Below are 16,539 nucleotides of genomic sequence, written 5' to 3'. Positions count from 1 at the left end.
TACACACACTCTCATATACACACACACTCATATACACACACATACACTCATACACACACATACATATATACTCATACACACACTCATGCACACACACACTCATGCACACACACTCATATACACCCACACATACACTCATGCACACATACACACACACACGCACTCATACACACACACAAACAAGTCAGGGAGAGCTTTTGCAGGGAGACAGAGGGGGAGCACCCGGTGTGATGATGCCATGATTGAGTTCAGGGTGTTATCCACACAGGTTTCCCTCGGGGAATTTTTTTTTTTTTTTTTTTTTTTTTGAGACGGAGTCTTGCTCTGTCGCCCGGGCTGGAGTGCGGTGGCCGGATCTCAGCTCACTGCAAGCTCCGCCTCCCAGGTTTACGCCATTCTCCTGCCTCAGCCTCCTGAGTAGCTGGGACTACAGGGGCCCGCCACCTCGCCCGGCTAGTTTTTTGTATTTTTTAGTAGAGACTGGGTTTCACCGTGTTAGCCAGGATGGTCTCGATCTCCTGACCTCGTGATCCAGTCTCGGCCTCCCAAAGTGCTGGGATTACAGGCTTGAGCCACCGCGCCCGGCCCCCTCAGGGAGTTTTAATTGGTGACTTTCATGGAAGCAGGTGTGAGTCTCAGGAGGTCATGCTGTGACTGAGAGGCGGTCACTGCACCGTATCTGCAGTCTGTGTAAGATGTGGATGGGTGGTGTGGGGATCTGCAGAGCCCATCAATAGGCTGTGTCCAGCTGCCCCATAGGCAGGTGGTCACCGGAGGGAAGTTGGATAAAGCAGATCTGGATTGACCACATTGAGGAACTAGGAGTAGGTGGGGAACTGGAAACTGTGTCAAGGCTGACTGAACCCTGTTTCTGGAAGGAGGGTCAAACTTATTCAGAAAGGGGCTGATGCAACACAAATTAGAGGAATTCACTACGGCATTCGATTTATAAATTCATTTTGGAAGAAATAAACTTTCTGAAATACTGAGTGTTTTGGGGGAAACTCATCCTGTGTCTTTCTTTGTTCAGATCTTAGTTAAGCATAAGAGCTTTACCCGTATTCTTCTTATGACTGTTCTTTAATGTTTAAAAGCTTTTCTTGCCCTGTGAAGAGGGTTTGTTTCCTCCTGCATTTGCAAATACTCGTTACTTCAACCGAAGAAAGCGGCGGCTCCTTTTATAGAGAAATCTTGCTGTGAGTTCTAACCACTCCAGAAGTTAAGCCTCTAGAACTTCCTAGATACGTGATTATGGCTTCAAACTACAGTCAACTTTGACTCTTGCTTTCAATATTTTAGGTTTTTTTTTTTTTTTTTTTTTTTTTTTTTTTTTTTTTTTTTTTTTTTTTTTTTTTTTTTTTGAGACAAGGTTTCACTCTGTTTCCCAGGCTGGAGTGCAGTGGCATAGTCATGGCTCACTGCAGCCCCAAACTCCCAGTCTCAAATCCTCCCACTTCAGCCTCCTGAGTAGCTGGAACTACAGATGTGCACCAGCACAGCCGGCTAATTTTTTTTTTTTTTTTTTTTTTTTTTTTGTTGTTGTTGTTGTTGTTGTTGTTGTTGTTTTGCAGAAATGGGGTCTCCCAATGTTGTGGAAGCTGGTCTTGAACTCCTGGGCTCAAGCAGTCCTCCCACCTTGGCCTTCCAAAGTGCTGGGATGCACAGATATGAGCCACTGCACTGGGCTTCTTTTTATTTTCTTATTGCATGGGCAAAATAGCAAGAGGGCCATCTTTATTTTGTTCTTGACTTTACCAAATATGGTTTTCATATTTAATTATTACGGAGTTTCTGTAGGATTGTGGAAATTGCCCCTTATCCCACCAGTATCAGGCAGCTAGGGGCTGTTGTAGCCAATTACCATGAACTGGGAGGCTCCAAACAATGCTAATTTATTATCTCACAGTCCTGGAGGCCAGAAGTCTGAAATCAAGGTGTCAGCAGGGCCATGTTCCATCTGAACCATGTAGGGAAGAATCCTTCCCTGCCTTTCCCTAGATTCTGGTGATTGCCTGTTGGGAGCTGAAAAGGCCAAAGGGATCGTGACCAACTCAGCATTTCACTGGAGGATATATGATCAAACAGTAAACTGTTTAGTACGAACGCAGCATGTGGGCAAACTCATGACTGCACCTACTCCCAGAAGGTTTGCTGAGGGCAATCACTCCCTGGCACCATGCTCATTAATCTAGAGGGACATCTAGAGCCTATTGCTCAAAGAATGCAGTCTTGCAAACCTGCTGTAAATCAAGCTGCTGACTGACAACCACCCTTGCCCCCATCTCCTTTACCCAGTAAAATGCAAAGGGTTCTAAAGCTCAAGGCCCTTGTTCACTAGAAGCAAGGAGCCTCCGACCCCTTCTTCCAAATATACTCTTTTGTCTTTATATTTATTCCTGCATTCGTCATCCTTTGTTCAGTACAACAGGGATAGAATCCATGGCAAAGTGGCAACCCAGAACAGGGACTTGAGGACCTTGCAAAGTGGTATCTGAACACAGGGACCTGAGGACATGAACGAAGAAGGTCGGCTGGAGCAGAGGAACTGAAAATGACAAGATGAACAGGGACCCCGGGACGAGTCTCCCAGCAGCGGGTTTAGGGTCAGTGCCCTAAAGGGGTACTAGGAGCGATATAAGGTCAGTGCTCTAAAGCAGTACTGGGAACGGGAAGTTTTCTGAATCAGGGTAACATGGGGCAGAATTTGTCTGTTGAAGAAAAACATTATGTGCAGTTGCTTAAAGTTCTGTTGAGACAGTCTGGAGCTCAGGTTAATTTGCAGACACTAACTAACCTCCTGCAGAAGCCACAAAATGTTATTACGCATCACCCATGGTTTCCACAGGCAGGCACCCTTGATGTGGAAAACTGGGACAGAGCAGAAGGATTAAAACAGGCTCATCAAAAAGGTCTTAAAGTTGATTCTTCTGTATTCTCCACTTGGAGTCTAGTTCCTACTGTACTTCTGCTGTTATCTCCTTGTTATTTTGCTGGACGGCAGGCTGAGTCTAAAAATCTGAAAGAATCTGTTGTCCCACCCACGGCTTCAACTGAAAATAAAAAACAGGAGAGGAAGGATAAAAATTGGCCTATACCGCCACCTCCAGTTGCAGAAGCATCTGTACCACCTTCTTCGGTAGCAGGAATAGAAACTCCAATACAAAGAATTTTACGCTCTGCCGCCGTAGCTGGAGAGCCCATAGGACCTTGTGCTTTTCCTATTTCCATAAGTCCTGATTCAAATAATCCACAGCAGTTTATTCATGAACACACCCCACTAGAGTTTAAGTTGTTGAAGGAATTAAAAACCAGTATAGTTAATAATGGGGTACAGAGCCCACTTACTTTAGGGTTGCCATAATCTGCATTTGGTGCTATGCGCCTTCTACCCTTTGATGTAAAACACTTGGCTCGAACTTACTTGTGTGCTAGTGCATATCTGACATGGAATTTAAATGGGCAAGAAGTGTGTACAGACTAGACCAGACAGAATCGTGCTGCCGGACACTGAGACACTGCAGAGGATTTGCTATTGGGTAATGGCCCTTATTCAGACCTGTAACATCAAATGGAACTCCGAGACGCTAAGTGCGCCACAGTTCTTGAAGAGGGAGTCACAGTACAACCCTTTTTACACATCATGCAAGAGTCACAGGAGCTCTATGCGCAATTTCTTGCAAGATTACAAGAGGCAGTGAAGCGTCAAATTCCACATGCCACTGCCACAGAAATGCTAACCTTAACTTTAGCTTTTGAGAATGCAAACGCAGATTGTAAACTTGCACCAGCACCCGTGAGGTGTACTAAAAACTTGGGAAATTTTCTCAGAGTTTGTCAGGATGTAGGAACTGACCTTCATCGCTCTGCAATGTTAGCGGAAGCAATGGCAGATTTAGTAGTTGACAAATCTCAAAGGAGCCAAGGATTAAGCCCTAAAGTGGGAAAATGTTATGATTGTGGGAAAACTGGACATTTTAAAAAGGAAAGCCGCCAGGCGCGGTGGCTCATGCCTGTAATCCCAGCACTTTGGGAGGCTGAAGCGGGCGGATCACGAGGTCAGGAGATCGAGACCATCCTGGCGAACACGGTGAAACCCCGTCTCTACTAAAATACAAAAAAATTAGCCGGGCGTGGTGGTGGGCGCCTGTAGTCCCAGCTTCTAGGGAGGCTGAGGCAGGAGAATGGCGTGAACCCAGGAGGCGACAGAGCTTGCAGTGAGCGGAGATCGTGCCACTGCACTCCAACCTGGGTGACAAAGCGAGACTCCGTCTCAAAATAAATAATAAATAATAAATAAATAATAAAATAAAAATAAAAAGGAAAGCCGCCAGTTCTCGGACAGAAAGGGACCTTACAATGCAGTATCCCCTCAGTGGAAAAAAACCTCCAGGACTTTATTTACTTTTATCACCCAATAAATGCCGAAGCTCTAAAAGCTCAGGCCCTTGTTCACTAGAGACAAGGAGACCCCTGATGCCTCTTCCCAAATATACCCTTTTGCCCGTTATCTTTATTCCCACATATCGTCATCCTTGTTCATACAGATAGGATCGAGTCAGTACCGTTGCCTCGAGAAGACAACCTTTGGCATTCCTTGGCTTGTAGACCCTGGCATTGACTCTCTGCTCCTCTCTTGAACGCATGCGGTTTCTCCCTCTTTGCCCCCTTTTTTGTTTTTTTTTTTTTTTTTGATATGGAGTTTCGCCTGCCGCCCAGCTGGAGTGCAGGTGTGATCTCAGCTCACTGCAAGCTCCGCCTCCCAGGGTTACGCCATTCTCGATGCCTCAGCCTCCCGAGTAGCTGGACTACAGCCCGCCCCGCCACCCTCGCCTGGCTAGTTTTTTGTATTTTTTAGTAGATGACGGGGTTCAAGCCGTGTTGAGCTCAGAATGGTCTCGATCCATCCTGACCTCGTGATCCGCCCGTCTGGCCTCCCAAGGCTGGATTACAGGCTTGAGCCACCCGCGCCCGGCCCCGCCTGCCCCTTTACACAATCTATCTTCCCTCTGTATCTTTCTCCTCTTCATATAAGGACACAGTGATATTGAATTAGGGACCACTCTCATGACCTTACCAGAATGTAGTTATATCAGCTATTTCTCGGCCAGGCACAGTGTCTCACGTCTGTAATCCCAGCACTTCAGGAGGCTGAGGCAGGTGAATCACTTGAGGTCAGGAGTTCGAGACCAGCCTGACCAACATGGAGAAACCCTGTCTCTACTAAAAATACAGGGCATGGTGGCACACACCTTTAATCCCAGCTACTCAAGAGGCTGAGACAGCAGAATCACTTGAACCTGGGAGGCAGAGGTTGCAGTGAGCCAAGATGTTACCACTGCACTCCAGCCTGGCCAACAGAGTGAGACTCTATCTCAAAAAAAAAAAAGACCCTATTTCCCAATTTTAAAGGTCACATTCACAGATACCAGAGGTTAGGCATTCAGCAAGTCTTTTAGGGAGATGTAAATCAACCCACTAAACCGTGGACATCTTTATTTGTTCTTCATTTTACCTAAAATGTTTCTCATATTTTAGTATTATGTAAGATATTTCTGTAGGATCCCGGAAACTGCCACTTCTCAAATTAAGAAAGCTTTATTCTGTTCTCTGTTTACTAAGCATTTACTTTTGTGCTTGTCTTCATTTTAAATGAATAATGAGTGTTGAATAGATATATTTCGTAAGTGTAATGTAGAGAGGACAAAAACAAGTTGCGGAAGGATATAGACCATGTGGTAACATTCCTGTAAAGTTTCCAGATGTGCAAAACAAACCAACATAGGTCAGGCGCACTGGCTCACACTTGTAATCCCAACACTTTGGGAGGCTGAGGCGGGTGGATCACCTCAGGTCAGGAGTTCAAGACCAGCCTGATCAATATGGTGAAATCCTGTCTCTACTAAAAATATAAAAATTAGCTGGGCATGGTGGCGCGTGCCTGTGGTCCCAGCTATACAAGAGGCTGAGACAGAAGAATTGCTTGAACCTAGAAGGCGGAGGTTGCAATGAGCCGAGATCATACCACTGCACTCCAGCCTGGGTGACAGAGTGAGACTCCTTCCCCCCGCAAAAAAAAAAAAAAAAAAAAAAAAAAAAAAAAAAATCCAAAATATTGTCCTTGGGTACATGCATAACTATTTTAAATAGGATAAACACCAAGTTTGGGAGGGCGGTTAACTTAGGGAGGGGAATAGGAGCAGGGTGGGGTACAAGGAATCTATTTGTTATGATTTGTTGTGTGATGATGCTTTATTTTTAAGGTGATCTGAAATACATGAAGATGTCAAAACTTGAAAAAGCTGAGTGGAAGGCATCAGTGTTTATATTTGTTTCTACATACCTCTTTGCATGCTTTGTAATAAAAAAGCAAAGCCAAAATTCATAGCGACAACGAATGTGCCACATGCCCTTGCAGTGGGCTGGCTTCCCTGGTTACAACAATCCTCTCATCTCTGCAGAGAATGGAAACCAGAGTGGTCATGGCCTTGCAGCTGAATCTTGTGACTTTCACCTTCTTTCCACATTCATCCAAACCTCTTGTCCCTGCTCTTCAGGTCCTTGTATGATGTGACCACAGCTGACCCCCTAGCCCCAGATGATTGCCCCTGAATTAGGCTCAGCTTCTCCAACAAGTCCTGTTCCCTTTTCCTCTATTCTTGCATGTGCTGATACCATATTGAGAACATTCATTAATGTATTGATCTCCTCTGGAATAATTCTGACTCCTTCCTCAAGCATCACCTCCTCCAGGAAGCCCTCTCGAATCCTCCAGGCTCAGCCAGTGTCTCCAATGGTCCTCACAGTCTCTTGTACTTCCCAGACTCATCATATCGTCTTCAAATTCCCTTGTTACATGTTCCCCGCCCACCTGAGAAACAAGCCTCCCTTCCTTGTCCTGGGCCAGGGATAGAGGGTAGAGGTCTGCTGCCTCCTTCTAGGACCTCTCTTCCCCTCTCAGTTACCCTGCAGCGAGGTCTGGGCATGGGACATTAATGGGCAACCTTCTGGCTTCCTTGCTAAGCTGGACAGCTCTGCCCTGGCTCCCCAAGGCGGCTTCAGCCACAGGTGTATCCAGCAGAGCCCCACTTTCCTGCCCCCTTGCCTTTGCCTTGGCTGTGCCCTGTGCCTGATGTGTCCTTCCTTTCTCGGTCCACAGTACACATGTCATCGAAGCCACACATCTCATGCTGTCTCTTCCAGAAAACCTCCTCCAATTTCCCAAATGAACTAATCTATCTCCTCCATAAGGGCTGATGAAACACTGCCATCTAAATCCTTTCCCCAGAACACATTCTGATGGTGGCCTTGGACAGAGATTGTGCAATCCTTGTGGTTTTTTCCAATTTCCTCCCATTGAGCACCTGTCCCTGAAAGCCTCGTAATGAAGAGGGTGTGCCCTCCAAAAAGTTCTGCCCTACGGTTAAGCCTGCTGCTAAGTCAGCTTTCAGTGCCTGTTGACATGGCTCGGTTTCTGATGATGAAAGCAAGATGAGTCAAATGGTTTGGGAACAAGGGAACTTCTAGAAGGAAGAGTCTAGGAAGCTAAGTTTTGTTAACCCTTCAGCGTCTCCTAAGCACTGCGAACTTTACCATAGACATTCATTCTGATGTGTTTGATACATGCCCTTACATTAGTTTTTTAAAGAAAATACACTTACGTTTAATGCTGGGATTACAGGCATGAGCCACCATGCTCGACTGTCTTTTTTTTTTTTTTTTTTTAATTTGCAGAAGTATTTTTGCATATTCCTGGAATAAATTGCTTTTTTAATTTATTTATTTGTTTATTTATTTATTTATTTATTTATTTATTTTTTCTCTTGAGACGGAGTCTTCGCTCTGTCGCCAGGCTGGAGTGGCAGTGGCTGGATCTCAAGCTCACTGCAAGTCCGCCTTCCTGGGTTTACGCCCATTCTCGCTGCCTTCAGCCTCCGATATCTGGGACTACAGGTGCCCGCCACCTCGCCCGGGGCACACTAGTTTTTTTGTATTTTTTACGTAGAGACGGGGGTTTCACCATACTTAGAGGATGGTCTCCCGCCTCCCTCGAGACCCACAGTGATCCCGCTGCCCGATGCCCTCTATACGCCGTACTCCAATATGTTGCTTCGACGTGCGGCCTGAGCCACAGCACGAAGTTTGAGGGTTGCCGAACAGGGTATCCGCTTGGACGCGCTATAGTCATAACGTGAAAGATATATTATAAAGGTTCAATTTATAGTACTCCACCTGCCGCGCGCAGAGATTCCTTGCTTAACTCAAGGAAGCCTCACCCTTTATAATATGCTATCCACATTGTTACTCAGCATATAAGCAGCAATTATCTCCCCCCATCTGCTACTCACCTGTTAATTCTATCTATTATGTCCTTGGTTTAACAGAGATTCTTAATTTTGATATAGTCAAATGTATCTTTTCTTCTCCTTTGCTATGGGATCAACTTCAAGTTTTTCTCAACTCTAGGCCACAAAGACAAGTGTCTACTTTTTCTTCAATTAGCCTAACAGTTTTGTCTTTTATCATTAGCTCTGAGATGCTGCTGAATTCCAGATTTGTATATGTTGTAAAGGAGGAGTTTTTTCTCCATATACTGAACCAGTTTTCCCAAAATCTTGTTCTACATAATCCAATTGTGTTATATTTTTTCCATTTAATCTAGTTGCCTCTTTCTACACCAACACCACACTATTTTTTTAAATTAATGTTTTATCAAAATGTGGTTTACAGTCTGGTAGGGCTAGTCTTCCTATATTAACTTTTTTTTCCCTAAAGTGACTTACAATTCATGAAAAATTATTCTTCCACATACATTTTAGAATAAGTTTGTTAAGGTCCTCAAAGAAATTGCGCTGGAATTTATATTTAGTCTGTAGCTAATTTGTAGGTTAAATTGGGAAGAATTGGTACCTTTATGGGTTTTTTTGTTTTTGTTTGCTTGTTTACTTTGAGATGGAGTCTCGCTCTGTCACCTAGGCTGGAGTGCAGTAGCGCAGTCTTGGCTCGCTGCAACCAACTAAAAATACAAAAATTAGCCAAGCATGGTGGCACACCTGTAATCCCAACTACTCGGGAGGCTGAGGCAAGAGAATTGCTTGAACCTGGGAGGCGGAGGTTGCAGTGAGTCGAGATTGCACCACTGCACTCCAGCCTGGCAAACAGAGGGAGACTCTGTCTCAAAAGAAAAAAAGAAAAAGAAAGTTGAGGCTTCCTGAAGCTACACACCACACACCCCCATCCACCACCCAGCGAGTGGTAGAGTCCTGCAGCTCAGCAGACCACCTCCTCAACAAAACCTGTGTTTGCTTTCTTCTGGCACAGAGGGACTGAATCAAGGTCAGGTTCAGACCCAGCCTCTGAGGAGGGACCTGAACTGGCCTGGGGAGCTACACCTTGGGGGCTTTCTCAGGATCCAGCAGAGAAGCCTCCAGCACCAGCCTGGGGATGGAGCTGCAGCGACGAGGACCGGGAGGCTGGAATACCCGCCTCACTCCCAGCCCGGCTCAGCCCAGCCCAGAAAGGGCCCAGCCCTGTGATTGGTCCTTGGGTCCCTGTTGCCAGGAATTGAGTCCAAGAAAATGAGAAGGAAGGGAGTGCGTAGGTCCAGTGAGGACGGAGGTGAAATTTATATCTCTGCCAGAGCCTGGGTGCCTGCACCGCCATGGACACCACCAGGTACAGCAAGTGGGGGGGCAGCTCGGAGGAGGTCCCTGGAGGTATGAGCAATGAGACTGCCTCATCCCTGCCCCAGTGTCTGGGGTTTGATGGGGGAGGGGAGGGAAGAGCCAAGACGGGCCAGGGTCGTGGGTGCAGGAGAGACACCACAGGCCACAGAGCCAGTTGGACCAGGGTCCAATTCCCACTCTGCCACTTAGAAGCTGTGTGACCACAGGCAAGTTACTTAACTTCTCTGAATCTCAGTTTCCTGGGAGGAACCCAGGCCTCCAGGGCTCAGTCCTAGGGGACCCAGCATGCCGTCCTTGTTCTGTCAGGGCACTGGGGACGCTGGGTGCACTGGAGCCGGAGACCCCTCTTCCTGGCCCTGGCTGTCCTGGTCGCCACAGTCCTGTGGGCTGTGATCCTGAGTATCCTATTGTCCAAGGGTGAGTGACCCTCAATGGGGAAGCGTTGCGTCCGACCCCCCTGGGGACACAAAACCCCCATTGCAGTGCGCACCAACTGCTCCCTGGTGTCCTGCTCGCGTCTGAGTGTGAGCAGAGTGTGTGTACATCTTCGGGCCGTGTGCACTCACGCGTGTGCACATGGCATATTCGTATGTGTGCGAGTACCCGAGCGTTTGTCTCCCATCGACTTGTGTGCACTTCGTGTGCGCTCTACGACTGCCGGCTCGCTCCGTGGTTCCGAGTTGGGGGACGGGCGAGGGGAGGATTCCCCAGTCCCTGGCCTTGCCTGCAGGAGCCTCTCTCCGCAGCCTCCACGGAGCGCGCGGCGCTGCTCGGCTGCCAGGACCTGCTGAGGACAAACGGTGCTTGCAGAGCGGGACGCCTGGGCCCCCGGGCCGTGCGGGGCGGGAGCGTCTGAGATCGCGGAGATGGAGTCTCGGGTGCGTGGGGACTCTATGGTCCCTGAGGCTGGCCCCGGGGTGGGGAAGGGGGACCCTGAGCCCTCCCAAGTGACCCGGCGGGCATGCGTTTTGGGGCGGGGGTCGTTCCAGCCTCCAAGCAGACGGCGGCGCTGGGTGCCCTGAAGAAGGAGGTCGGGGTCTGCCACAGCTGCTGTGAGGGGGCGCGGCCGAGGCTGTGGGCACGCAGGGGCGGGGTCTTGTGGCCGGGATGGGAGGCGGGACGCGGGCGAGGCCTGCGACGAGCCGGGCGGGACGGGCTGGTCTCCGAAGTCCCGCCCCATCCTCGCGGTCCTCGCCCCTCTGGTCCAGCTGCTCTTAGGCTCGCCGACGCAGACGCAGCTGCAGACCAAGCGCGCGGAGCTTGGGGAGGCGCAGGCAAAGCTTGGAGCAGGAGAGCGCCCTGCGGGAACTGCTTGAGCGCGGTGAGAGCCCGACACGACGCCAGCCCTGAGTCCTGGCCTTGTGCCCCGACCCCGAACCCGATCATGCACCCCGTCCTGACCCTGACGCTGCACTCTGACCTTGACTGTCACTCCTAGCGCCGGCCACACCTGGACCCTGCCCAGTTGTAACCGTCCTTGACCCTGTGCCATCCTGGTCGCCGGCACCGAGGGTACAATGACTACGGACAGGGGTCCTGACCTTTAGCTAGTCATGATCCTGCTCCTGACCTTGAGCCCAGCCAAAATCCCCATTCCCTTGACCCCGCAGTGACCCAGGGCTTGGCTGAAGCCGGCAGGGACCGCGAGGACGTCTGCCCTGGGCTGTTCCTGGCGCTAGAGGCAGTGAGGCTGCAGAACAGTGAGAGTGACGGGGAAAGGGGGTAGCGGGGGGAAGGGGGGTGGGAGGGTGTAAGTGGACCCTGCCCGTGTGCCTCACCGGCCCCCCTCTTTGACCTTGGCCTGGTCCTGTGGTTCCACCCCTGGGCCCTTGGGGCCAAACCCCTACCCCCTGCATCCTCTTGGTTTGCTCGACCTCTCTGACCCTCGCCACCCCGCAGGTTCCTGTGAGCCGTGTCCCACGTCGTGGCTGCCCTTCGGGAGCTCCTGCTACTATTTATCTGTGCGGAAGACCACGTGGGCAGAGGCGCAAGGCCACTGCGCCGATGCCAGCACACATCTGTAGGGGGCCTGGAGGAGCAGGTGTGCAGGAGGAGGGGCGTTCACCCGAGGGGGCGTGGCCGGGCGGTGGCGCGGCGCGGGAGGGGGCAGGACTCTGCAGGCTCAGGTGTCTCCTCCTTTCTAGGACTTCCTGAGTCATCACACTAGCGCCCTGGAATACTGGATCGGCCGCAAGGCGGTGCAACACCTGTGCAAGGTTCAGGGCTCCTCGTGGGTGGACGGAGTCCCACTCAGCTTCAGGTAGGGGAAGGGCTCCTGCTGAAACCTGGGGCCACAGGTTAGACTCTAGAGGACATGCTTTGAGGCCGAGGCGGGCGGATCACCTGAGATCAGGAGTTCAAGACCAGCATGTGAAACGTGGCGAAACCCCGTCTCTACTAAAAATATAAAAAATTAGCCGGGTGTGGTGGCGCACCAGCTAACCCCAGAGGCTGAGGCGCGAGAATCACTTGAACCTGGGAGGCAGGGGTTGCAGTGAGCCGAAATCGCGCCACTGCACTCCAGACTGGGAGAGGGAGTGAGACTCTGTCTCAAAAAAAAAAAAAAAAAAAAAAAAAAGACATGCTTTGGCCAGATCTCAGGGACCCGCTTGGCTGGGACTCCATTCTTAGGGATGGGCAGGCTAGACCCTAGAAAGTGTCCTTGGGTTAAATTCTGGGCGTTAGTAAGTTACATCCCAAGTGTACTCAGGTAAGACATTTAGGGTGTCTAGGGTAGACCCAAGCAATAAACAGGCTAGAGCCTGGGATGGAAGACAGGGGTCCGGAGTTCATCCTCAGGCTAGATTCTCAGCAACACCCCCTATTCAACTGCTGCAGCCACTGGTTACAGGGGGAACCCAGTGAATCTTGGGGGTGCGAGGCCTGTGTCATGATTCTGGGCATGGGGCTGTGGATGGACCCACCATGTGATGAGAAGGCTGGCCGGATCTGTGAGAAGAGGCATGGTGCTGAACCCACCCGGTGCTCCAGAGCCATGCCCAGTGCCCAACGGGGTGCTATGCACCATCCCGGCTCCTGGAACCCACTGGCAAAGATTTTCTTTCCCCATCCACCACTGCCAGAACCAATTGGCCAGGCCCAGCCCTGTCCAGTGCCTGCACTCTGGGACCTCTGCTCTGACCTCATGGAGACCTAACCTAACCTTCACTGGCTCCAAAATCTCCATTTCTGGATCCCAGTGGTCTGACCCCACCTCTCCTCCTAGCCAAGGTCAGGCAACTGAGGAATGGAGCTATTTGGTTTTCCTGCACTTTCCTGCAAAGGGGAGAATGGTACTTCCTACAAAGCTCTCTTCACAGCCCGGGGGAGCATCAATAAAGGTTTGAGAAGTGGATCCAGGCTCCCGGCTCTGGTGAGCTCTTCATTCCTTCTTTCTTCCCTTCCCTTCCCTTCCCTTCCCTTCCCTTCCCTTCCCTCCCCTTCCCTCCCCTCCCCTCTCCAGCCTTCTTTCTAAGTAGAGCTCTGGATCTGGGGAAGACCTGAGCAGCCTGCATTCCCACGGATGCAGCCCGAGGTTCCTTTATTGTGAAGAACACCCAGAGAAGTGTTCCCGTTGCTTACACCCCATGTGGCCCTGGTTCTGAGCCAGGACTTTGTCTGAGCTCTCTAAATCTCACAAGTGCCCCCAGGGAGGGCGGCTCATTCCCTTTGCACAGGTGTGGAGGCTGAGGCTCAGAGCGGTGCGTGGATGTGCCCACGGTGCAGAGCCTGGAAGTGGGGAGAGAGGCTGTGGGGGATGGACCCGGGTCTCCTGCCCCTGCTTCTGCACCTGCACCTCTCTTGGCCACAGCACCCCCACCCTCACCCGTCTTTGTACTTGTAGATTTTGTGGTTCTCACAGAAGCCCTGTGCTACAGGCAAAGTGTGCTGTGAGGGTTTATCAGACCACGGAAGTTTCCGGGACTTTCTTGTCAGGGCTCTGGGGCAGAGACTTTCAGCAGGGCCAGAGAGAGGGTCTGTAGCTCTCTGGGGCCCAGCCCTGGCCGCTGGCCCTACTGTGGTACCCGGATTCGGGGCCAGCTAGGGAGAGTGAGGAGTGGGCAGATGGGCCGCCAAGTGGTGGGCACCCGGAAGAGGCCACCCAGGCCCTCCCAGGCCTGGCATTCCTCTATCCCTTAGGTGTGGTTCATGGTGCTCTCTTTCTCCACCAGGGTGTTTTCAGCAACTGGCTCTATTTTTTGCTGCCTCTGCTGCTTGTGCCACTGCTGCTGTGTTGTGTCTGGCGGCTGTGCCGCAAGAAGGTAAGTGCTCCCTGCCTGCCTAGTCTTGGGGCCCAGGCACAGGCCCGCCCTCTGAGGAACTCTAACATGTGACTGCCCCGTGATCCCACCTGTGGGAAGTTTCCCTCAGCTCCCAGCTCATCACATGAGCCCGGGGAATGGCAGACTGGTCCACACGTTCCCAGGGCCTAGCAAGCCTGGGCTTCTGCAGGGCCTCCTGCCCCGGGCTGGCCACAGAGAGCTGGCCGGGGATGCCCTGGACATGGGGCTGAGGCCTGCCCTGGCTCCTAGAGAGAAGTGACCCCAGAACCCCTGAAACCAGGGCTGCCTCAACAATCCGGACTTCTGGAAGTCTCAGATGGACAGGGCCAGGAGGCGGCCTCTGTGTGGAGGGAGGAAGACAGGGTCCCCCATGAAGTCCTGATGGCCCAAATGGAGGACGGTGCAAAAAAAAAAAAAAAAAAAAAAAAAAAATTTTTTAAAGCAGGTCCAGAGGGCCAGTTGCTGGAGTGAAGGCTGCAAAAGACCCAGAGCTCTGGTTGCCTGGCAATGTATTGAGTACAGTCTTTTGATCTAAGAAGCAGCTGGTAGGGGGTGAAACGGTGAAGGAGGGGGAGTGTATGTCATTGGAAAGATCTATAGCAGTGGCGGTTATATGAATTTCCTTTAAGCTAAAAGCGTATGTCTAACTACGAAGATAATCTTTAACTTATCGGGTTGCAGCTGGTGGGGGCTGGTTTTATAGGAGCCAGGATGTCTGGTCACATTCCAGTGCTTCAAGGGAGTGTTTCAGCCCAGAACGGGTCATGCTGTCTGACCTGGGAACTTAATGGTTTGGGAAGATGATTCTCCTCAGGGACCTCTACGGTTTTCCAGAGGTGTCCTACGCAGGGCGACTGACTAAACTGGCACCCCATAAACCTTTCCACCAGCACTTGCCCCCTCTTCTTTTTTAATTAATAACCACCATTGCTATCATGGCTCGCTCGCAGTGTCTGACTTCTCTCCTGGGGCATCTTCCTCACCTGTAAACTAAAAATAAACAGCACAGACAAACACAAATTCAAGCAAAGTTTGCAGCAGTTGATCCTCCAACAGTTTTAATCCATTTCAGAGGATTCGGGTCAGAGAGCCCATCAACAGCTCCATTAAAGGCATCAGCACCAGGTAAGAGAGTTAAGTGAGCTTGAGATGCCTCAAAAACTTGTTCCTTTAATTTTGCTATATCCAGTGTTAAACTTTCCTCTTTTCCCTCTAAACAGCGTTTGACCTTATCCCAATGATGCACAGAGGCATTATAAGATTGAGGAGTAATGCAAAAATCAGAAGTATTCCAATCACCCTGCATTTATCTTCTATGTTCCAAGTTCATAATCTGATCTCCCATCCACAGTACTGTTTAACAGAGATCATTAATTTGATTAGCTAATTTTTGATCAATTTGCATCTGCATATTCCAAAGCTTGGAAGAATTATTTTGCTACTGGTTAACATAATCAGCAGTTTGAACAGAAGAATGTAAAGCAACACCTGTGGCTGCAGCCGTGGTGGTAACAGCAATAATGCTCATGATTATTGCTGTAAGAGTAAAAATAAATATCTTGGTTCTGTTTAATATTCCCTTTAGAATTTCAGTTACTATGTGTATAGAACGGGAGGCTTCCCAAGGTCTATTAAGGGAAACAGGTATCTGAACTCCCTCTCGGGCTCTGACAAGCAAGATACTGTTATTCTTATCGATTGTAGAATCAATGCAAGTGAAAAGACGACAGTCAAGACATGCTGTAGTTTGAGAATCAGGTAGAATATTGATTTGTCCTACTACCAACATAAAAGGAGGTTTAACACAGCCCTGTAATGTGGTTGTCCATTTAGAGGTCAAAGTTACAATAAATGGAACTTTTTTACTATGGGTTTATGGGTTTTTTGTTTTTGTTTTTGTTTTTTGAGATGGAGTCTCGCTCTGTCGCCCAGGCTGGAGTGCGGTGGCACAATCTCGGCTCACTGCAAGCTCCACCTCCCAGGTTCACGCCATTCTCCTGCCTCATCCTCCTGAGTAGCTGGGACTACAGGCCCCCACCACCACGCCCGGCTAATTTTGTTTTTGTATATATATTTTTTGTATATTTAGTAGAGATGGGGTTTCACCATGTTAGCCAGGATGGTCTCGATCTCCTGACCTCGTGATCCGCCCACCTTAGCCTCCCACAGTGCTGGGATTACAGGCGTGAGCCACCGCGCCCAGCCAGGTTTGTGTTTTATATTTTCCTGTCCAAATCTGTACTGGGGTTTGGACCATCATTAATTTCCACAGTTCTGGGTGTTCTGGGCCTACTATTGGATCAATCATTTTAGGGCGTGGAGGAGCCATACCGCTGCCTTCCCAGAAGACAGGAAAGTTGGCTTTTATTCTATCCTTTTGGGTAGGTGCCTCTTCGGAATAGTCAACTGGGAAGCCCCGCTCTTGACATCCCTTGTGCTGTCCAGTACAATTTACCGCAAGTCGCCCCTTAGGGGTCCAGTCAATGACGATTCCATAGGAGTTATTTTGCAGCACTGTTTGCAATGCAATCTTCCCAGGTCAGCACCTCTGCTTTCTTAGACCATACTGTCAA

At 49.9% G+C, this 16,539-nt stretch overlaps 1 protein-coding gene and 1 pseudogene across 1 annotated transcript; both read left to right on the top strand.

Annotated features, from left to right (window-relative positions):
* Nucleotides 1–9,295: 9,295 nt before the first annotated feature.
* On the top strand, nucleotides 9,296–10,649 carry LOC108534529 (C-type lectin domain family 4 member G-like). The gene is made up of 3 exons (XM_017879947.1): nucleotides 9,296–9,672; nucleotides 9,990–10,100; nucleotides 10,430–10,649. The coding sequence occupies exons 1-3, from the start codon at nucleotides 9,576–9,578 to the stop codon at nucleotides 10,537–10,539; spliced, it is 318 nt and encodes a 105-aa protein (XP_017735436.1). The 5' UTR covers nucleotides 9,296–9,575; the 3' UTR covers nucleotides 10,540–10,649.
* Nucleotides 10,550–15,837, top strand: LOC108534586 (C-type lectin domain family 4 member G-like; annotated as a pseudogene).
* Nucleotides 15,838–16,539: the final 702 nt, after the last annotated feature.

This window comes from Rhinopithecus bieti, unplaced genomic scaffold, assembly GCF_001698545.2.
Source record: "Rhinopithecus bieti isolate Rb0 unplaced genomic scaffold, ASM169854v2 scaffold_10589, whole genome shotgun sequence".
NCBI classification, from domain to species: domain Eukaryota; kingdom Metazoa; phylum Chordata; class Mammalia; order Primates; family Cercopithecidae; genus Rhinopithecus; species Rhinopithecus bieti.
The sequence above is the reverse complement of the archived record's forward strand: the minus strand, read 5'-3'. Positions and strand labels throughout refer to the sequence as shown.

Coding starts and splice junctions, on each gene's coding strand:
- LOC108534529 (XM_017879947.1), top strand. CDS start 9,576: ATGAGAAGGAAGGGAGTGCGTAGGTCCAGTGAGGACGGAGGTGAAATT. Junction 9,673..9,989: donor ACCGCCATGGACACCACCAG/GTACAGCAAGTG, acceptor TTGTTCTGTCAG/GGCACTGGGGACGCTGGGTG. Junction 10,101..10,429: donor GAGTATCCTATTGTCCAAGG/GTGAGTGACCCT, acceptor CTCTCTCCGCAG/CCTCCACGGAGCGCGCGGCG.